Raw genomic sequence first — 23,788 nt, forward strand, 5'->3', positions numbered from 1 at the left:
AACCTACTCAGTCCCTAAGAAATTGTGATGTCCCTACAGGACAAGTAGAACTAGCTATCATGTGAGTTAAAACTAATTTGTTTTGCAAAAGGAAATAATGCTTCACACTCAAGAGCCCTTACAAAATGTTCAGCCTAGGCATGACTGTAAATAGCTGCTTACGACCACTTACAACAGCTGGCCATTTTGTGGTAAGACAGAATGAGAAATTAGGCATTAATAAAAACAAAGGAACATTTGTAGAGGAAAAATAGAGAAAACTATGCATGCACAATGGTAGTCTCCAAGTTATTTACCACTCCAGAATGAAAAATGAGCCAGTCATTGTAATGCCTTTTATTAAAAGAACTAAAAAATAAAAATCAGCAGCTCAAAACCCAGACACAGTCAAACAGCAACACAAAACAATAGTCACAAGGAAAAGGAAGAAACAAATTAGAAACTATAAATTATACTGAGTTGCTGTGTCTGCATCTCAAATACAACATGTACTTCAGAAACCATACAGACACAATCAAAAAAAAAAACTATTGAGAAAAGCAAAGTATAATCCAAAGTACAAAGAGTATTCATTTTGAGGAGACATTGGAATAAAAGACTTAAAGGAATAGTTACCAGTACTCCCAAAACATTGTGAGGCTTTACCAAACTAATGCATCTCATCCTCTGCCATATATGTTGTTTCTCAGCATTCATCACTACTCATTTGAGAATCACAAAGTCATTTAGGTTGGGCAAGACCTCTAAGATCATTGAGTCCAACCCTTAACCCAGCACTGCCAAGCCCACACTAAACCATATCCCTCTGTGCCACATCTACACGTTTTTTAAATACCTCCTTGAATGCTGACTCCACCACTTACCTGGACAGCCTCCTCCAAAGCCTGACAACCCTTTTGGTGAAGAAATTGTTCCTAATACAGAACCTAAACCTTCCCTGGTGCAACTTGAGGCTGTTTCCATGAGTGTAATTCTGTATTACATGGACCTTGACCTTGGGAAACTCTTCTTGCCCCCTTTTTAGTTATGTTACACAAAAAACAATTAAAAGAGTCATCCAACTCAAAATGCAGAAGAATAGTAGTGTCAAATCTATGAGGCACTGCAGAAAGTCAGCTCCTTCAGCTACAGCACTGGCCAGTATCCCAATCTGGGGTTCTCTGGGTCCACTCTGGGGACTATACCTTGTTTTTAAGTGTTACAGTTCAAAAATTATTTGTGGCTTAATGGAAGATCATCACAAATACTTCAAGCAATGATCTCCTGAAGTGGCTTTTGTACTGCCTAACACAACTGTAAAATATAATTAGGGAAAACCAGCCCAAAAGAGCTGGAAAGTTGCTGTATGTAAACAATCAGGACACTTAGATGATCTGTTGTACAGAGATGCTAGCAAGCTCAGGAGCAGCAATCTAGAACTCAGTGAACTATATGGAAGGAAATGGGAATGTTTTTCAATTAATCTCTCCAAACTGATTCTTGTATTGGGAGTTTCATCACCATCACACAGATAACACTGGCACTGCTGATGACAGGTACTGTAAGATATGATAAATGGTATTTCTGAACAACACTGATGCTCTGAAGCACTGATGTTCAGAAGAACAGATGTGACATGCACACAATCCTCAGACTACCCAATACACCTAGTAAGTAATTTCAGACCCTGGAAATTCAGCTCAAAGTTCTCTCTGCTAATCCAGTCTGATTTTGATTCTAAGACACAAGGGTTAAAGATGCCCTGGAAAGAAGCAGAAATCTGCATCATCTGTAAGCAAGTCTCTCAGCTTATATGAAATGTCCTTATGAGCACTATTGTACTTGAAGAAAGCATGGGTAGGGAGCACACACAGAAAAATCCCCAAATGCTAACCATGAAAAGAGAGAGGTTTCCATAAACTAGGAAGTCTGAGAGGTCAACCTAATTTTTATAAAGGCAAAATGATAGCAAGTCAGAAGAAAGAGTCAGGCCTCACTGTGGTGTTGATGTTTCTCTAAGTCTTACAGCCCACCTCTATCTCTGGGACATCAATCTTCTGGCATTCCCAAAATTCTAATACTCTTATTCCCAGTTCCTGAGAGACTTTGACACTAAAGTTCACAAAGTTCAGCTTTCCTTGACTCCTCAGCATCACCTTTCCTCAGCTTTCCTTTCCTTAGAAGAGGTTAAAGTCCATTGGAAGCCCTAGCAACCAGTCAACCCCTTTCTGAACAAGTCCCAAAGACAGATTACAGTGTGCGAGAGATGATCCCTGGTTCTCAAAGCAGGGCTGAGAGGAGCAGTACCACAGGAGACAAGAGCAACTGATGCTCAGGAAAAACAAACTTAGAAGCATTCATAACATCTTGTCTGGCTTTATTGCTGTGCTTCAGATTCAAGGCCCAAATCAGCAATGGATTTATTAACATAAGAGCATATTCTCACAAAACCCATGGGGATTTCTTAAATACCAGTATCTGGGCATTTAAACAATGGCCTGGAAATGGCAATTTGCTACATGAAGCGACAGAAAACAAGTGTTGCTAAATCACCATTTGAAATTTAAAAATGGAATAGTCATACTGTATGGGTTTCCTTATTTGGTTTTATAGACAGTACAACATTCCCATTTTACACTACTAAAATCACATGATTTATCAAGGTTTTTTTTCAGTATGATTGTATCCTTCCAACTTCACAATGATGAAATTATTTGAAATGCACCTTAACAAGTTCTTCTTAAAAAAAAAAATTCAAAATCCACTGACTGTTTTGTCACAAAGCACATTCCTGATAATACACTAACAACTTATTCTTGAAGTGCCTGAAGTATTTTCGTAATCAGGTTCAGTCACATGTTCTTCAGACACAGTATTCACACCCACTTGCATTCCCCTGTAACTTAGCCCCACCAGGCAAGGCAGGGTGTGCTGTAGCAGGGCAGAGGGACACGTCAGAGCTTTATTTCAGAACTTTATTTCAGAACCAAATGCCTGCACACAGGGCACTACAGAGAAGCAGCATCCCAGCAGATATCACCAAAAACTGTCTCCTTGAGAAACTCAGACAAAATCTCTGAAGCCAACCACACAACCAGCACACAGAAGAACTTCAGTTAAGAAGCAAGAGCAGAAATATCAAATACCAGACATCATACACTGTGAAAGAGATCTGCTTCAGCCCTCCCATCAGCAACAACTGCTACACCTTTTAAATAAACAACCCACAAGGCTATCAGACAACACGGATTTCCCCTTCTGCATACAAGGGAAGGCATAGAAGGAGAGAGCAGCCTGAAAGCCTCCAAGAAGTGGCAGTAAACAGCTCAGGTAGAACTGATTCATGGCAACCTCAGACAATGGATTTCTCATAAGCAGCTACCTCATACCAAGAACTTCAGCTTTCCTTACTAAGTATGATTAGAAACGAAAATGCTAATAGAAAACTACTTAAAACTATTTCAATTGACAGGAATCACAGCAAACATGACTCAATAAGGAGACTGAAATCCCTGATTTCACAAATGTCTTTCCTATGCCATCATCTTCAGGTAAAAGCAAAAAAACCCCAAAACTTAATGGAATATGTCTTTCATTTAAGCATTCATAAGCATTTCATTCCCTACCAATGCAGAGAATAAATATCAGTATCACACAAACAGCAACAGAAAGGAAATCAGATAGCAAAAAATAGTTACTTTTGGGTTTGGGGTTTTCTGTGCTGTGGCTTTTTTAATTAAAAAAGAAACAAGAAAAATACGCACCACCTGGTAAAAGCAACACTATAAGAAGTTAGAAAAAACAGATAAATAGCTCGATGGAAAATCCAGAATCCACCATGAAAGAAACGATTAAAACACACTAGCACTGTTTGACAATCTTCACTGTCCTTCTATCATTCTCCTTTAGTACAGATAACTGTGTTAGTAGGTATCCTAGCCTAAGTACTAAAAAGGGAACAGTCGTAAAACTGAAGGGGAAGCAGGAACATCTTGGGGACTTGGGGTATACTCGATATAGCATTATTAATTTCCCTTTTGATAAAACCTTTGCATTCTTCACTTTTGAGCTTTAGCACAATTGGATCACCAATTCATTTAGCAATCCTAATGGTGCAGAGTGTTTCAGCCTTCAAGTGCCCTTACTGGGCCTCGGAAACACCAGAGCAGGATGCATTTCATTTGGCACCAAAAACTGGGACTATGGGAAATTTGGAAAATTTCAACTGTTCTTACTGAAGCTTGAATCTGATTACAGTTTCATTTTATAAAAGGGTGCAACGTATTATATACTTCAACATAAAAGCAAATGTTTCATAGACTCTTAGGGTTTCAATAGATACTAAGAGTTTATCACATTCCTCTTTGAAAACCACACTTTAATTATTTTAGCTTGGTTCTCATTTCAAACAAAAATACCTCAATTGTTTCTGTGGGCCTTGTTAGCCTTTCCATAAAAGAAATGAGATTCAGCCAAATAATTACACAACTATTCTCGCTTATTTTCCCCTGACTATTTTAACAAATATGCAAACTCCACTAAACCTCCAAAGTGCTTTTTTTCTTTATTTGTTTAATGAGAAAGGTCCTCCTCCAGCTGTTTTTCACTATCTTTTGAGGATGCTTGCAAGGCACTGTCAGACTCCAGTTTGGTTTTCCTACAGAAGATGCTTTTCTAGGATCATCATTTGAAATTTTTTTGCTAGCCGAAGGCAGATGAGAAGGATGTAAGTTCTTATATGTAAAGTCACCTTAAATGTGTTGCAAAGGGCCAGTTTTACATAACTAACAAACCAAATTCCATGAAACAAACATTGTGTAAGAACACTGTAGTTTCTTAATCATGAGTTTACCTTCCTCTTATCTGTTCTCTAGATGACCACTTATTCCCTTGGAATGCTTTCTCGTAGCTATTATAACACACAGTAAGTTTCCCAGTTTTGTTTCCACTGACAATGCAAACCTGACTTTTTAGTCAGCAGTCAGAAGCACACATAAATAGCAACATTATTCTTGTATCAACTTTTTTTTTTACAGGCCTAAAAAGTACTCTTTTTCTATTTAGACTGCCTCTGGAGGCTGCTCTAATAACCTTCACCTGCATGCCGAATACTCTGCACAAATAGATAAGGAAAGAAATCTTTCCTGACTTTTCAGTGCCAAAGAGCCAAGAAAGTAGTCAGTCAAATAAATCAATTAACAAAATAATGGTTGGATATTACTTACATTGTACTGCATATGATGCCAGGACAACAGCAGAATTAATGGGGCATGACAACCTGGAAAGGAGAGGAAATAATTTTTATTTAAACATAGGCTGTATGTACATCTTATTGAAACTGTCTCACAATTAGTTCAGTATGCAAAGACTAATTTATCTTCAAAAGAATATCTGATTTTTTTCTTACTCAGTTTGATTGTTAAAGCACAGTACCAGACATTAAACAGTCCCGTAAGTGAACAGAAGGAACTAATCGGAAAACGACAAGCTCAAACTCTTGCTGGATGCTTAGTCAGCAAAGAAAAAGGAGACAATATTTTTATGGGGCTCTGGACATTAATAGCTGTATTCTGGTGTATTTAAAATGATACACAAACATTAAAATTACCCAAATGCCAAGCACAAAGACAGCTCTGATCTTATGACCAAAACTGACTCTATAAAGGAAAAAAAGCCAACACCGGTAGGTAACTGACATTTGGCAGCAAATACTTGGACCATGTTTTCCTTGTTACTTCTTTTTTAATCTACAAACACATAGAAATCACAGCCAAATAAACCATTGGGTATATGCCCACCACATACATAATATAACCCTGAAATGAGAAACTATAGCACGAACTGCCTGTTACTCTTCCTGATTACTGCACTAGGTATTGGGTCCCCAGGTTTGGATTTCCATGCCTGGCACACCAAGCCTTGCATAAATATTTCTGTGGCTAATGTTGAGCCTGTTGACACACAGCATCTCCTACAGCTCATTCACAACAGACTTCTAAACTGTTCTTAGTAAGTGAGCTATGAGAAAATTTGTATCATTTCCTAGCAACGTGATTTTCCTTTAAAGCAATGTTTCACAAGACATATTTATAGGATAACTGGGATAATTTTTCAGCAACAATACCCTCAAGTCAAAGGCTTTTTAATTTTATTTTTAAAAGAATTATAGAGAAAGCGAAGATTCTTCTTATTACCTTCCTTCTGCAATATCAATCTTCAACTGCAGAAAGAATAAATGCCTAGAAAATAATTTTTTGGAAAAGAAACAAATGTGCATTTATTTTTAAATGGTATGATTTAAATAGCAACATATGTAAGTTTTACTTCATTAGATTTCCCAGCAAGCTATACAAACAGATGAACAAATATTAGTGGCATTTACAAATACACAGTCATACACCCACTTATTCTCACAACATTTTTAAGGATCTTTGGCTGTCTCTACTGCAACTCCAAAGCCACAGTAATAATGTCACAATTGACACTACAAAAACCAAATAACCACTGAAATGGGCTCTTTTTCTCCCTAGAATACTCATTTTGAATGCAAATTTAAAAAAAAATAAAAAAAGGAAAAACACCCCAAATCTCAATCAAGGTTTGACTGTGAAAGTCTATCTTGGAGCTAGTCAATGAAGGATGAAACATTTCTCTAGCAGCATATGCTGACAAAAAAGCTCTTAAACAATTCCCCAAGAGCAGTTTAGTCTTCCTCTTATTAGAGGGTTTGATAATGCTAGTTTATAGTGATATTGAAGAGTGGGCATGTGAATAACTTTAAAGAGCAGATCTTAGAATAATTTCAGTTTTAAACTGCAAAACAGCTTAAAAGTGCATGATTAACAAATACCAAAACAGGTCAAAAGCTAAATTTTCTACAAGAAATATAATTTCACATGTTGTACTACTTATATTCCCAAGTCACTGAAATTAATAAGCAATGAAAGTGCTACAGAAATGCCAGATAATGGCCAGATTAACACGTGCCTTCAAATTCTAAACTCCAAATTACAGGCACTGAACAAAACAAGTATTCAATTAAAATCTTGTGAGAAATTAATTGCAAATTGCTTACAATTCATGCACCTCACCACCCCAAAAACTCAAAGACAGGTTTAAAAATAAAACTTCAGAAGTCTATTGTAAACTGAAGCATTATACATATTTGCGTGTTACAAGTAATGGTCAAACTAGAAAACAAGAACTGTTATCAGTTCTTCACCAAAAAAAATAAACCCCACCCTCCCACACCCTCAGCATTAAATCTACTACACATGTTTAAAACTGACTCAGTGTTGATACAAAACTTCTAAGATAGATAGACCTAGGGCATGCAGACCCCAAAAAAAAAAATTTCAAGACACAAATAAATATACTTTTAACACCGACATCTTTGTACTAACTTATACACAGCTTACAACTCTGAGGTACAGCTGGAGTGTATCAGAAACTACTCATTTGAGCATGGCACTAAGCTCTCCATTCCAAATGCATTCAATACCAAGAGTTATAGAAAGTTACCCATGTAATAAAGCATAATTTGCCAAGCTGCAGACATGGGTAAGACACATTCTTAGTTCATAAAGGCAAATAGAAGTTACCTGGTTTGTTCTTGCTGAAGTGTGTTAGGATCAGGTATAAAAAACCTTACACGAAAATGAAGTGTGCAGGGAAAACCTCCTGCAATATTTTAGAAGAGCAAATCAATATTTAATTTAAAACAGAAAGAGCATAATATTTTAATTTCTATACTTACAGAAAAATTACATGAACAACCACATAGAAATCTCATGCATTTTTTTCATGAAACTCAAAGAAACTATGCAAAGTCTCTCCTGATGCCCAAAGAGCAACTTTGAGAAGAAAATACTCTCAAATGTAGTAACACTTTAAATGAAAGTACTTCGCATATGCTACATAAAAGGCATTACTGAGCTTCCTTTGCCTCCTAAGTATTAGAAGAGAGAAAAGCACTAAATATATTTAAGGTATCTCAGTTGGGCTAATGCTCAGTTCTATCTAACATACAAATACATTAAATTACAGCAGTCCAACATGCTACTTTTGTATATGAATTGAAATAAAAATGCGTGATCTGTAGCACAACGTAGAAATGAGAGTGCTGAAAAACATATCTCAGGTGTCACAGCCCAAACTGGGACAGTGCCACTCAGTGTCACTCCTAAGCTGCTCTCCGGCCAGGGTTATGCTGGCTGGCCTGTCCCTCTTGGCAGGCATTCTGTGTTACACAAAGCTGCAAAAAAACAAGACATACTAGAACAACAGATGCACCTGGAAGTGTGTGGCGTTGGTTTTTTTGGTTAGTTTTTTTAATAAAAATGCATAAATTTGGGGTTTCTTCTTGTATGTGAGATAAGAAATTCTCAGAACCTAATTCTCAGAACACAAAACTGGCTATTCCTCCCTCAATCAAAACCCCTCTTCCTTTGCTTCCCTCTCAGGAGGAATTCACTGGCACCACAATATGACTACTGCTTTCATGGCCATCTAAGCATGTCTAATACTGCTCAGAAACCAGGTTTAGCTGCTATTATAGCATCAAAGTTAATGATCTAACAGGTCTTTCCTCTCAGGTAGGAGTAAAGAAAAGCAGAAGAATCTGTTGAAACGACTGGAAGACACAAGACTTGCTCTTGAAGAAAAATCTACCATTTGGACAATATGCATTTGTTCTAGCCATAAGAATGTAGAAAAATAGAACTGCAAAGTTACAACCAAGATAGTAAAAATAAGTCTTACCTTTTAACTGTTTTCTAATAGGTTTGCTTGGTTCAAGCCATCGCTGTGAAATGAAAAACTATTAGATGGATTAAAAATAGTTGCAAATAAATACTGTTTATGTGCACGTGTGTGCATGAATATGTGTGTATACATACATGTGTATATATTTATACACACATATACATGCACACACATTTATTATTTACTATACTTACAGGTGAATCTACTGAAGTCTCATTTTGCTGTAAACCAAAATATTCCTTCTCTGTCACGCCCAGCTGGTTATAGGTCATATCCAACAAAATCTGTCCAGTGTCTTGTTTCTGAAAATAAGAAAAGTTTATAAGTGAAATCTGCAACACTTATACATTTTAAGATACAACTAATTGAAGCTCGTTTAGTTCTGTTTTTTTTCCTAATATAACTCAGGAATAAAATAGCTGCTAATTCATCAATTCAAAGGTTTTCAGCAATAAAGGTATTGATAAAGGTTTGGGTTTCTTTCCAAAATACTTTAGGCATAAGAAATTTCCTAATATGAACAGACATGTATTCCAGCCCTTGATGTGAGTGCAGCAAATTAATTGTAAGCAGGTCACCCCTCCCTTGCCCACAGTGGGAGCCATGCCCTTCCCTGGAGTGGCAGCCTGCAGGGATGGCTTGCAGACACACGGGGCTGCTCTGGCCAGTGCTGTCGCCATAAAGCAGCATCCTGTGCTTCCACATCAGCTAATAAAAGGCAAAGTAAGAATACACCAGGATGGGAAATAAAAGGAGGGGGATCCTGTGATCCAGCCATGAGACCCCATACTTCAGATTGCACTCTCACCTGGCCCTTTGTGTCCACATACTCAGCTTCCATTCAGGCACCCCATTTTCTCCCTAGATGTCCCCCATGACAGGAATCACAGAAGAACTGGTGCAACATGGTATCAAACAGCAGAGATCAGAAGTCTAAGGCTGGTATAATTTCCCCCAAACCAAAAAAGAATCTCCATGCCATGGCATTGTGGAGAACAGATTAACCAACTTCTGCCAAAGAACACCATGAACCAATTCTATTTTAGAAAGCTACCAAACACTGAATCAAAAAAACAAATCCCCTCAACAAAACTGCAATCCTAACTATGCTAATAAGTAATAGAGAGGTTGCCATATTGGGTTTGTGTGGCTAGATTTTGGTACTGGGGAGGCACCAGAGCAGAGATTCCCCTGCAGATCATGGTGAAGCAGCTCTGTCCCTGCAGCCCATGGAGTCCCACAAGAGAGGCAGAGATCCACCTACAGCCTGTGGAGGATCCCATGCCAGAGCAGGGATGCTTGAAAGGAGCTTGTGAATCAATGAGAAGCCAGGGGTGGAACAGGCTCCTGGCAGGGACCTGCAGACCCATGAAGAGAGAAACCCACACTGGAGCAGGTTTGCTGGTAGAAGCTGTGACCCTGAAGGACTGCACCTCAGGGAAGAGTGATCCATATAGCTGCAATTTGTGAAGAACTGTGGCCTGTAGGAAGCCCATTGAAGAAATTTGTGGAGAACTGTCTCCCATGGGAAGGACCACATTGTGGAGCAGGGGAGGGACTCCTCTCCCTGAGCAGCAGGAGAAATAATCTATGGCAAGCTGACCAAAATCCCCCTTCCCTGTGTTCCTGTGCCACTGCAGGGAAGAAGGTAGAGCCTGAGCAGGAGAGATGAGTGGTGGGAAGGTGTTTTTAAGATTTATTTTACTTCTTATCCTGCTCTGATTTTGTTTGTAGTAAATTCAATTATTATCCCCAAGTTCAGTCTGTTTTGCCTGCAACAGTATTTGGTGAGTGCAGAGCTGTGTGGCATCTTAGCTCTAGATTTTTATATACAGAATTGCTGGACAGAGCAAAAATCAGGCCAGTTTGCTTTTTTTAATTGAAAAAAAGAAAATCAAAGAAAACAAAGATTCCTAATTAGTTTAGGATTTTTCCAAATGTCTCTCTTAAAAGCAAAATAATCTTCACACATTAAAAACCCCAACCCAAACAAACAAAAACTCAGAGGAAAATTATTTTAACTGCAAAAGACAAGCAGTTTATTCTTGAACAAATTTCTTAAAAATTTAGCTCTGGTTTTATTATGTTCTGATTTCTTAAGAAAAAGTCTTGATTTTTTTGAAAATAATCTCTTGAAACAAAGGTCTTAATGCATAAGCCACATTACTGTGGCTGGCCCCAGTCTTGCTCAGTATGTACATGTTCACTTATAAGCCAATTCAATTCTTTGCTTAAACATTTTTTTTATAATAGAGCAGTCCAATAAGTCCTGTTCAGAAGAGAGATTTTTATTATTTTTTTAATAGCGTGCAACACTGGTGTGATTGAGTGCTTTAAACTGCATCATATTCCATAGTCTTTCCTTATCTCATAGGATCATTCTTCCAATTTAAAAAGATGGGAAAAGAAAAACAAAATTTCAAGCAAAGGACACACATCTTACTTTGGAGGATGAAATATTATTCAACATTTTCTACTGCTAGAGCACAACTGCTAGCAGCTCATTTGTGATTTGAATGTTCAGCATTGCCATATCAGGCTGTTGGCCTCCAGTGAAAAGCTGTGTCCATTTTTCTGTCACATGTAAACTGACACTGTAAAGGCACATGTGGAGAAAACAATGTAGGCAACATCCAGATGTTGAGACTACCTTTTCCTCTCCAGCACTCTCCCATCTTATCTAACTTTCAGAGAAAACAGTTGAGATCTCACAATAAATGTGAGTCCACACAGGCCTGTAAAGGCTGTGTGGCCACTAAGAGCAGCAGCTTTGCACCCTCCTACCAACCCAGCTGCACATTCCCACTCCCACCTTTCAAACAGGCTGCTGGCATAGTCAAACCACAGCACTGATCAAATCCCACTTTTTTCTGAAATAGCATAGGCCTAACATGCAGCTTAGAAAGTGAACTGCCAGTCACAGGTAAGGCCACGCAACCATGCACTCCTTGTCACACAAAGCCATGGCACCATGCACCTGTCAGGCAGCTCTGTCCAGCACCATCCACTGATGGTGCTTCCACCATGCAGACTGAGATTTGTCCACCAGAAATTATTCATATGTGTACAGAAGAGGGCCCCATGGAAACAGCAGATTGCACCTCATGAAATAATGGGCATTTCCTGACATCTGTAAGCTCATCTTTAGCACTGACTATATTTATTTCCTCAGGGCTGGGTTTTTATAAGCAGAAAGTTAAAACAATTTTAAGTGTCATCATGACACCTGCAGAACTCAGAAGCCTAATTTAATTGCACACCTATGGTGTGAACTTCTGACAGCATCTAAAGGAGCTCCTAAAGTTATATTATGACCAGAAGCAGTAATTACAGGGGATGGGATAGATACTTTGATGAAAGAAGGTGTTCAGGAATATCAGGTTTCATTATAAATGGAGCAGGAACAAGACCACTGAGGGTGGATTCTTCTGCTAATTTTTAGTTTGAATTTCAACACTTCCTATTCCTTTTGGCCTCCTTTCTTCACAACAGCATTATCTCCAAATTCCTTTCTCAATTTTCATGCTTCCAGTCTTTCATCCCAATTCAGATGCCTTCACCTTGTCCCTCCCCAGCCCTTCCCAATTGCATTCCTGCCTCTCCCCCAGCATATATGAATTGCTAAGCCTTCCCATTGTTTCCCTGTAAAGACAAGCAAGCTCCTCACTATGACATCTTGCTCAGCAGAGTTCTCTCTTTGCAATGCTCCCATGGGTATCCCAACCCGAAACCCAGCTGTTCAGCCAGCACTAGTCTCATCCACCTACACATCTATTTACCTCTCTTCTTCCTCTCCACATTTCCTGGGAAAAAAAAATAATTTCCAGCATTACTTTTATGTAGCTCCAGTTCTTGCCCTCTGCTACTAAATGCACAGTTTTTTTCCCAGTACCTAGACCAAGCATCCAGTCAAGAAATCTAAACTAAATAAAAAGTTATTTTAAATTGTTCAAGTCTTGTTAAAATTCCCAGTTATAAGGGGGTTTGTTGTTTTTCAATGAAATGTTTATTTACTTAATTTTGGTATTGCTTTAAGAAATATTTGAATTATTTTTTGGTCTATATACCTAAAAATGGCCACACAACTCATGCTGCACAATCTTCAACTTACATTGTAAATTAACAGTTTTGAGACCTAGGTGTAAAGTGAGGCAGGTTAAGCATGTCACATCAGAGCTTCTGAATTTTGACATCCATTCCAATACAATTCATAGCCACAGCATATTCAAATATTACAATGTGTCAAGTGCTTTACAACACATCCTATTTTCACTCCCCTGTGCCATAGGAGGGCAAAACCAACATGAACACTGCTCAGCTATACTGGGCATTAGAATCAAGTTCTCCTTAACCCTATAAACCATTAGGGCAAATATTTAAGGCATTCCTAATTAAGCTCCTGTTTTTCTATAGTGTAATTTAAAAAATTATGTGTCTTCCTCACTAGCCTGCGCTGCTGTAATGACACAAACTCTTGAGAATTTCAAAGTTTTTACTGAAAAGAAACATTTTCAAGAAGTTTGTGCGTTTCCATCTGAAAAGAACTAATTATTTCACCTTCATGATATCCACCAATCCTTATTCTGAAGTATTAAAAGCTTTGCATCAGCCACCTCACAACTACACACTATTCACCTCCATTTAAATCTGTCTTCAAATCAATTACAGCTTATGTTGGATAGGCCAAAAATTAATACTTAGAGCACTTATAATTAACACCTGTTACATTCTACTCATGCCACAACAAGTTCCTACAACATTTAGGAAATTTAAATTAGTCAAATTCAATTTCTATATGGTTAAACAACTGTGAAGAGAAAAAAGCCCTTCATTACTTTTTAATGTCGAATACTGCCTAGAACCTGGAGTGATCAAGACTCACTGCCCTAAGAGCTGCATAAACTTGAGGGGAAATTGTTAGAACCTTGGACTAAAGAGGTAAATCTGCATGCAAAGTTCTTCAGGTTGTTAACTTCTACAAGGGAAGTGGTACAAAGTGACCATTTTGGAGGACAGTGCAATGTAAAGCATATCTCCCTGTCCCCTGCAGAAGCTTTGCCCCCACTCTCTGGTAATGATAACCTCGCAGTTAAGCACCACCTAAGCTTTTGCAAATTCAGTCTGACTTCAGACACAATGCCCACTGCCCGCCGTGTGCTGTTTGAGGTCATCCTTTCCTAATTTAGCCTGTAACACTCCTTTGCAACCAGACAGCCTATGTCCTTTGGTCCTAAAAGGTGCATGAGCCTGAACACAGTGCTACCACTTTCTTTTCATTTCCGCAGTAATTAAACACACAGCTAATTTGCTCTTCTGCTATCTCTGTCCTTGTCTCTTCCTGGAATTTATTTACCAACCTGATGCCCTTATTCAACCATGGAAGATTTTGTTCATCTAGAATAAACAGAACTGGCTTTTTCCTAAGGTCCAGTCCTCTGCAGAGCAGCCTAGTTTTACCTTCTAAGCCTGCCTCACTGGAACTTCCCTCTTTTGTCTGCAAGTGGCCAGGATCCCCATGTGACATTCCCTGGAGGATTGCCTCAATGCCAAGACTAACACTGCTAATACTTCCTTGACACTGGCTGAAGATTCTTGCCTGGTGCATGAAAGCACTTACCTTTTCAGAACAGTAATACATGAGCAGCTCAGTCTGCAAATTGCCACCATTCTCTATTGTTTGCAACTGAAAATTGAGCTTAAAAAAACATTACCTCATCTCATAAAAGCTATTTGTTTACACTACTGATTCCCCTCACTGCAATTACTCCTCGTTCAAGATAACCCGCTACCTCATATTCCTGTATCTTTTTGTTGCTAATAAGGCCTCAAACTTAATATTTTTGATTTTTTGAAAAAGTTTCAAGAGCAACACATTAAGGAAATCTGACAGTCAAGAACTCCCTTTAATGTCCTTGCACTATTTAATATCTCCTTCTCACCAAGATCTACAACCACCTCCTCAGCCAACTCCTGGCCCACCCTGTAACGTTTCTAGATTCCATACACTTTAGCACAGTATTTTCCTACATAAAGGTCATACAAAATATTTGTCCAAGGACAGAGTTTTAACCCACTGCATTTCCTCTGCCTCACAAAAATGATTTAAAACAAACATATATATGAGGTTAGTCATTCCATTCTAACTTTAGAAAATTTCTCCTCCACTAATTCTTTCCTTCAGCATTTATTATGAAGTCTTGCCCCACAAAGGGCCAAGACTAACAAGCCTGCTGTAGGGCAGATCACTTTCTCACTGTCCTCAGAGGCATCATCAAATTTCATACTGTCTTACTGCTTTCCAGTCAAGTATACTGACCTGACTCAATACAAAACTAAATATTTGTTGCCAGCCTGAAACTTCATACAGCAGTTCTTTCAACATGCAGGGACACAGACTAGCATTAAACCATCTTGTATTATCAGACAATACCAAGTAGGAAAACTTGGTGACAGATACACAAAAATTCTGCAAGATCGCATTTTTCCATGAATGGTTTAAAATTATAAAACATACACACAATCAAAAAGAACCTCTAAGACTTGTACCTCAGTTGATTATTTTAAACATACCACGAATAATTGTGGGTGTTCATTTTAACCATCATATTCCTTGTCAAATACTGGAAGAAGAAACTTAACTGAGGTGGAAGAAAAGGAAAAACATTCCTTATGATTCAAGCTTCAATTCATGTAAATTTTTGAATTATTACAGCTTCATCATTTTCTTTCTAGAAAGAAACACTATTACAAAAAGACAACTAGTCTAAAAGCAAAAATCCCAGGTAATAAGACAAAAACATTAACTGTCTAGCTGATAGACAATGCAATTCAGAAGTGATCTGCCACTGTCAGTTTTATACTTTCTCAAAAGTCAGTTTACTTGAGACATGTTTCCTAAGTGGTCATTCCTGGTAAATGAGTCAAAGTAGAGCAAAACCAGAAAATATCTGCATGTTTATATCAAAAGTTACAGACAGATTTGCATTATTGCACAATGTGATATACATAATATAATAAATACCTATTATACACACTCATATGTTCACATGAGTAAATTCTCTATATATCTGCATGACAGCTAACATTTTCTCCAGGTGAAAAGCCTATGCATTATAGTCTTAGAACACAATAGAGGTGAAAATAGGGACAGAGGTGAGTTAACCTTACCATAAAACTGAAACACCCAAAATTTACTAGGAGGCTTCAAGAAAGCCTGGATATAATTAAAGTCAAGTGCAACATTCAGCACTAAATGCAGTCAAGTCTTTGCCTCAAATATGTTTTGAAATAGCATTTCCAACTCTCAGCTTCCATGCACCTTCAGTTTTTTGCCTGGACTTTGGACATGTTCCATCTAAGTACTGAAACACATAACAATGGAACAAGAAAGGCCATGTCAGCCTTGCATAGTTAACATACTCTGTGGACTGTAAGCAACATAGTGGAATGCGTCTGTGTGTTCTCCCATGTGAACTTTCTTGATAATGATGACCTAAAATCAGCACATACCACAGGTTAATACTGATGAACTCTTTGTGATACCATGAATCCACATTTCAGATTCACTGAAACTGTGGAATAACACTTTTATATAAAAACATTGAACAAAATAGCCAATCACTTCACTACTCCGCCAAAGTAACAAGTCCCTGAGAAAAACGGTGCTGCTCTCTTGCAATTAAGTCTTTGTTTACAGCTGGTCAGAATACCAATATTCTTTGGGATAAATGATAAATAAGAACAACTTTTAAGAAAGGAAATTATGCAGCTATCTTCAGGTTTCTCAATAGATAGAAAGTTCCTCTGGTTACATCCATATGAAAAAATCTACCTTCTTTTTTCCTTTGTCCAGTTTTACAATACTTGGTTTTTATTCACCCTCCTACAGACAGAACCACTGGGAAAACAAAGTAGCATCTGAATAAGAAACATATAGGTGTAACTACAAAAGTGCCCTGCCATCTGGTAACAAAATTTGATGAAAATCAGCTCTGTAGGCTCTATAAAGACCTTGTTTCTAGAGAATGAAATGAAAGTTTTATCTCTATTCTCCCTGTTCTACTCTCCAAAAGATTCAGTATTTTGAGATACCATCATTTTCAAGATGTTAGTACTAGTTCAAAATTTCAAAATATATGTTTTTCTCAGTGCCGTAAGTTTAGACTATTTAATCAATTATCTTTCTATTAAATTTAAATCCACCCCATATTTTGTAGTCTTGAGCATATGTACATTACCAACAAGATAACAGAAATGACAACATAGGAATATCCATTTGTTTAAACTTACAGTAAATTTATCTTAAGTTTCTTCTTACCCATGAGATTCCTTTTCTTTAACGTTATTTTCCTATATAATCCTCTTACAACTTTGAAAGAAAGAAATCCTTTTGCAATAAGAATTCTGTGTTCACAGAGCTGCTACATGACAAGCAATGCTCGGTTGTTTCCATCCCACTGTCTTTAGGATGGGAGAACTCTCCAATTCCACTTGTGCTATTATATGGACAAAGGCCAGGCTTCAAGTATTCTGCTTTTCCACTGTTACTTTCTACTATTTGTTGATGAAAAATATAATTATGTCAATGAACATAAAGCACACTTACGCATATGTAAATATTAGCCTAATGTTAGTTCAAAGTGCAACATCCATCCAAACTTTGAGCCTTCACATATCAGAACCAGCTACTACTAGACCACAAACAACCCTGAAGAATTCTCAACCCTAATTTTTCACTGATAATATTGAAGTTCTTTTAAAGAGAAAACACTGAACTCTATGCTTTAGAAGAGGTGATCCTGTTCAGGTCTAGTTCTCCAATCTCTGACAGAGGAGAAAAATTCAACATATTTCAGCAATAATTGTAAAGCAGAGAAAGTAAAAAACTTAGAAAAAACTTATTTAAAATATCCAAAAGACAGAGCAGGTCTTTTTATCCATGTATCTTGTATCTATGTCTAGTCTCTTCAGAAAGCACCTTCATTTCAATAATGTACTACTACATCATTTAATAAATTTCTGTTAATTTGTCTTCTGGATAATTATGCCATATTATATGCATATTTAATTTCTTTAAAATACGGAACTATCAATTAACATATCATCCAGAAATTATTTAAATGTGGAGAAAAACATCTTAATAAGAGAAACAGTTTCTCTAAAGCAATACAGAAAGATTTCATTAGTGAGGAAAATCTGTTCAGAGCAAAACATTGTTTTTCAATAAGTACATGCCCTTCAGTTCATGACCAGCTGACTCCCAGACTGACCACAGACCCAAGTTATTCTTTGCTCACAGAGATAAAACTGAATTATGTTGGCAATTAAAATAAACACACAAACAAAAAGGCTGAATTTTTCTGCTAATGTAAGCAAAACTTGGATACAGAAATTTTCTGCAGCTGGTTTCAAATCCTTTTGAGAAATGGACTTTATGATGCTACCAGAGTGCGGCACAGCCTATTCTTAGGCTGCTGTAAGGTTAGATAATCAAGAAGGGCCATCCTCACAGAAAAATGCAGCCTCCCTCATTACCAGCTCAGTACTCAAAGAACATAAATCTGCAAAACCCTTTTCTTAGGCCATAACACAGCAGGGTAGCTGCATTCCCTGCTTGTTTCATGCAGAGCAGTAACGAGTCCTATATCACCCCTGTGAACAGTTCAGCATCACAGCTGCAGTAAAGGAGGCCCTTACAATTCCTGGATGGAGGAGGTAACCAGCAGTGGTACCCTAAGGATATGCTGAAGGTAGGGAGCGAAATCAGTTGAGTTCAGAATTTCAAAAAATCATAGAATAGTTATGGTTGGAAGGAACCTTAAATATCATCTGGTTCCAACTCCCTTACCATGGCCAGGGTCACCTTCCACTACTCCAAGTTGTTCAAAGCCCCATCCAGCCTGGTCTTGAGCACTTTCAAGGATGGGACAGCTGCAACTTCTCTGGGCAACCTATTCCAGTGCTTCACCACCCTCACAGCAAAGAATTTCTTCCTAATATCTCATCTAAATCTACCCTCTCTCAGTTGGAAGCTAGTCCCCTCTTGTTGTATCACAACATGCCCTTGTACAAAGTCCCTCCCCAGCTTTCTTTAGGTACCAGAAAGCTGCCTTAAGGTCTACACAGTTCCTTCTCAATGGTTCCCATTTTGCACTCACTGCCTAAAGGAGGAAATGGGGAGCAAATTTCACTTGTATAATGCTGGAATTCAGGCCAAGCACTACACCTAAAGCTGTGAAACATCTGTTTACAAAGAACAAATATACTACTATGCATGGACTTAAAACCATTTTGAATTCCTCACTTTACACAGATCCTTGTGCAGGGCAGGTGGCAATTATGCCAGCTCACTGACAGACAAGACAATTCCCAGGGCATGCTGGAGACAAACAATGGAAACTGTATACTAACGTGCTGCTCCTTCTCTTACTTACTCTCCTTCTACTCCACTCCCCAATATTACACACATATATGAACACATAGCATGCAAAATACATACTAAAATGAGACTAATTCTGGATATACTATGGTGGAAATAGCCTTTTTAACCTATCAGATAATTTATATTTCAATCAATATCCAATATCCAGCAGACAAAGTTAAAAAACAAAATTAGTCTGCAGAGAACTGTAATAAGACTTGGGAAAATACAACTTTTGGGTGCACTTTTGAATGTCCTATTAGAAAGCATAGTGTAGTCTAAGATATCTAAATACAGCTTCCTCAGCAAAATGCTTCTTCTCAAACAAGGTAAATCAGATAAAAGAAGTATCATATAAAGAAATACACACAAATCTTACACACAATTCTACTTAAATTTATCCACAGTTTCTCTGCATGGTCAAATAATTCTATTGAAAGCTGATTGAGAAGTTTCCCTTGTTTTCATTCAAAAATGAACTGATATTTTAAATCAGTACTAAAAGTTATAATCCTTGCAGAATAAAATACACTGAAAATACGGAGTACAAACCCCCATTAATCCCCTTTCCCTCCCCACACCCAAATAAAGAGACTGTATTGAAGTACAAAAGACTGATCAGAACAGTCCTACTGAGCCACAACGTCTTCACTGTTTACATCAACTTTGCATTTCTGAAAATATGTACTGACATCACTACAGGAATTTATAAGGCCTCCTTCTTTCAGGAAGAGTCCTTTTACTAGTCCTTTGAAGGAGAAGCACATCCCAGTCCAGGAGTTTCCTTTAAATATGAATTACTTATTCATAGTTGATAATGATCACCAGATCTGTTTCTTTGTGGTTCCCATATCATGTAGAACACCTTTTTCCAGATACCATCTGCATGACATGATTTTATGACATTGAAGTTGGTTGGCTTGAATACAAATTTTTTAAATCCACTTCATAAGCAGTAATTTTGCAGTTTGTTATGACAAAGCTACATCTTCAACATCTTTTAGAGGTACCATGCCTCAGGGTCCCATATTTCATCTGCAGCTTTCAAACAAATTTCTATGTATTTAAAAAGAAAGTAGTTTTCCAAACTTACGTTGACTTTGAAGCTTTGTACTGAGCCATCCAAAAAGTGGACGTTACAGATTATTTCTGATCGGGTTTTCTCTTTTGGTAGCTCCGATGCTCGTATGTTATTTATCCTCCCACCTAAGGCTCGTAAACGGGAGTTCATAACTATTGCTGAATAACCTATAAAACAAAAATTATGTTTAATGACAGTTCTTATAATTCTCTATGTTTGTTTTTCAGAGTAACTTACAACATCATGAAGACCTCATTACACCCCAAGCTAACAAATCCTTCTTCTAGAAAAGAATAACTTGTAAAATTAGCTTGTTGTAAACCAGAACATAAATGCATAAATATAGAGGGGTTCCCATACTGTAAATGGAAAATTATCAAGAGAATTACAGGTAATCCCTGCAATGTATACCTGGGTTAGGCATGAGTCAGTGCCTTAGTTTAAATCAGTAAAAAACCCCAAACACCTACTATAATGTAGGAAGGCAACGTCAAGACAAGTTTTTATCATCTGTAACTAGGAAACCCCTTACCCCCATTTACATTTCCTACATATTTCTGCATTTACAATACAAGTTCCACTACAATAATTCTGTTTACTCTCAGCTGACAAAACAGTCTTGAGTTAATGCAAATCAGATTCTATCAAGTAACACTTTGTTTCAGGAATATATATGCAAACACCATATGTAAGGCAAGCAGAACTAACTCTTAAAACATGCCAATATTTTACAGTCTAGCATGAAGCCAGAAAAGAACATCCCACAAGAAAACACTTATTTTGTTGCTTAGGCTTTTTTCTTTAAAAAAACTCTTAATGAAAACCAAAACTCTAAAAACCAGGATTTACAAATTAAAACAAACAAAGGAACATCCCATAAAACAACAAAAAGCCATTCATTGAAATAAGAGGTGAATTAAATTCAGACAAGCCTGTAAACATTTCAAGCCTCTCTTCACTGGATCAGTTTACCAATTAACATCACAGCGTTTAAAACCAGTTGGCAAGCGAAGCAGAGGATCGTTTTCCAGGTTAATTACCATACCAATTACCAAACCATTCCTCACTTATAAGGGGACAGCTACAAAGGGACTTGCATAATATGAGTGTTACATAGACTGCTGGCCAAGCTAGACAGGACCTATATGAGCACTATTTTGCCATCTTCCCTTTTTTGTCTATCTGCCTTAAAACACAGGCTGCCTTTTCTTTTACACAGCTACAGAAATGGAACAATTTAGAAAAAAAAAAAATCACTTAAAATACCAAAGCATTGTCTCTACTACATATCTCTTTGAAAGGGAGACATGAAAAGCATGAAGAGCCATGAAATGTAAAATTGCATAAAGTGGTCTTTTTGGGGTTGCAAAGACAACAAAGCAGCACAGTGATCCTTCTCCACTCAAGTCCGTGTAATCTATACTCAGAAGCAGCTAAAACAATTGCCTTCTCACAGACAGCTCAGAAGTCAGACACACATTAGCATTCAACACTTCCAACACTCTCATGGGTTTTTTTGTCAGCCAGTTGATAGTTCACCATTGTATATTTTCTAAAATCAAAACTGTAAGCTATCAAGACTCATTTTTTTAGCCAGCATGCATTTTTTTCCTCAGAAAAGGTGTGGGTTAGGGGTTTTAGATGTTACTTTTTTTCTTTTCTCTGGCTCTTTTTTTATTCTTTTGTTTTTAAATAAGGGGATAAAAAGGAAGAGGTAATCTTTAGGAGAATTATGAACAATATTTCCATATAAACCACCAAACACTCCTATTGCTTTGAATTTTTTCTTGATGTACAGTCTGCATTTAATCACAGGTTTTGGTTTTTGTTGTTTTTTTTTTTTTTTTAATATATCTAGAAAATGGGGTAATTCATGACTGGTTGCTGTTAAATAAAATATACAGTTATCCAATTATCAAGAGTATACAAAAAGTTGATGACAAACTAGGATTGTAAAGGAAGCCTTCAGTCTCATATTCTCTAATTTTCTAGCAGCTAAGTTTTAAACTATTTATTCAGCACCATGTTCACCTTTCACCAAAAAAGTCAAGTGACTACATTAATTATACTACAAAGTCTTTTCTCCTCTCTCCACCTCAGCTGGCAAAAAACACCTTCTCATTTGCAGAAATAGCTCTCTATCCACTAGTCCACTGATGGGTTAAGTGGAAGGTTATCCTTCACTGTGGGCCAGCCACTAGATGAGAGAGAATGTTTTGGTAGCCAGATTCAAAGCTTCATCAGCCTGGCCTTAAGGGCTCAGTCTGCATTCCAACACCTAATGGTCCCAGCACACAGACTTCTCCATTCATGAAAAAAGGCTATTTGACCCTTTTTCTTATAATGTCCAACCTATCTTACACTTCCACCATTCCCTATCTCTATGCCCTAATTATATTCTAACTTTGTCAGGCTTCAGCAGAGCACAGCAGTCCACAGGAGTCTCCAGCACCCTGCTCCTGATCTACCCAGAGAGAGGGAGCAAACAGTGCTCAGCCCCTGAAGCCCTAGTGCAGAACATGCTTCAAGTTAAGCTACACCTGGAGACACTTCAGGCATTTTGATACCTAACTCTAATCCCTCTCCAGCAGAGCATTATTTTTTCAAGTGTTGCAATATAGCCAGATCTTGCTACTCACTTGTTCGAGCTTCAAATGCAGAAGCCAATAAAATAGCATCAATAACATTTATATACACATGTGCTTGCAATCCAGAAAAAAACAACAAGGAAAAAAAACACCAGCAAAAAAAGAAAACTCTTATAACTGCAAAAAAATTAACCTGAATAAACCAAACTGATGATTTTTATTTAAGTGACTGTGCATAGTACCACAAGTAATTACAGGTCAACTTCATACCATGGTCCCTCTGCAGGAAACCCAGCCTGTCTCCTGGATAACCAAAGCTATCTAAGAGCTAACAGTAACACATAATTTCATACTGCAGTTCATTATAAAATGAGAGGTGCTTAGTTTGAAATTTGTAGTCTTGTGCTAGTTTTTCAATTACCTCTGCTTTAACACTTTCAGGTGATCTGCTGGATGCTGGGTTATATGCCCAATTCCCCAAGTGAAGCAGTAAGTTGGAAATTTATCATGAGAACTTCAAACCTGCTACTGTGACCAGTTTGGGTTCACAAATGAAAACCTGCAATTCCTTTATTTTTACCATTTTATGTAAAATCACACCAGGAACACAGAGTTCATGGTTTGTGCTTACGGCAAGCAAAGAGCCCCAGCTGAGGCTGTCCTCAACAAAGCCAGCTGACCACAGGAGCTGTGCCAAGACAGGGACAAATGGCTGAGTGTTTGGATGCCACAGCTATCAGTCAACTGGAGCTCAAGGGGACTAATCAAGGCCTAGGAAACTGTCACCAGCTGGAGTCCCCAGCAGAGAAAGCCACACCTTCTACTTCCCACCTCCATGGCCTTGAGCACCACTGTGCCAAGTGAGCTCCTCAGGGAGCTGTGTTACAAGTGTCACACCACAGGAACCTGCCCACACCACTTTGCATGTCCCACCTCAGCGTGCCACGTGCTCAGCAA

At 37.8% G+C, this 23,788-nt stretch overlaps 1 protein-coding gene across 1 annotated transcript in view; it reads right to left on the minus strand.

The window, feature by feature from the left end:
* Window positions 1-20,406, minus strand: part of LOC118700145 (tyrosine-protein phosphatase non-receptor type 3-like) — a 43,001-nt gene extending 22,595 nt beyond the window's left edge. Inside the window, exons 1-6 of the mRNA XM_036404507.1 lie at window positions 20,256-20,406; window positions 8,937-9,044; window positions 8,740-8,782; window positions 7,581-7,659; window positions 6,174-6,218; window positions 5,205-5,257 (exon numbers count right to left, since the gene is read on the minus strand). Coding sequence (XP_036260400.1) covers window positions 5,205-5,257; window positions 6,174-6,218; window positions 7,581-7,659; window positions 8,740-8,782; window positions 8,937-9,044; window positions 20,256-20,393 — 466 coding nt within the window. The 5' untranslated portion in view covers window positions 20,394-20,406. The remainder of the gene's footprint in view (window positions 1-5,204; window positions 5,258-6,173; window positions 6,219-7,580; window positions 7,660-8,739; window positions 8,783-8,936; window positions 9,045-20,255) is intronic.
* Between the last annotated feature and the right edge of the window lie 3,382 nt (window positions 20,407-23,788).

This window comes from Molothrus ater, unplaced genomic scaffold, assembly GCF_012460135.2.
Source record: "Molothrus ater isolate BHLD 08-10-18 breed brown headed cowbird unplaced genomic scaffold, BPBGC_Mater_1.1 matUn_MA606, whole genome shotgun sequence".
Taxonomy (NCBI): domain Eukaryota; kingdom Metazoa; phylum Chordata; class Aves; order Passeriformes; family Icteridae; genus Molothrus; species Molothrus ater.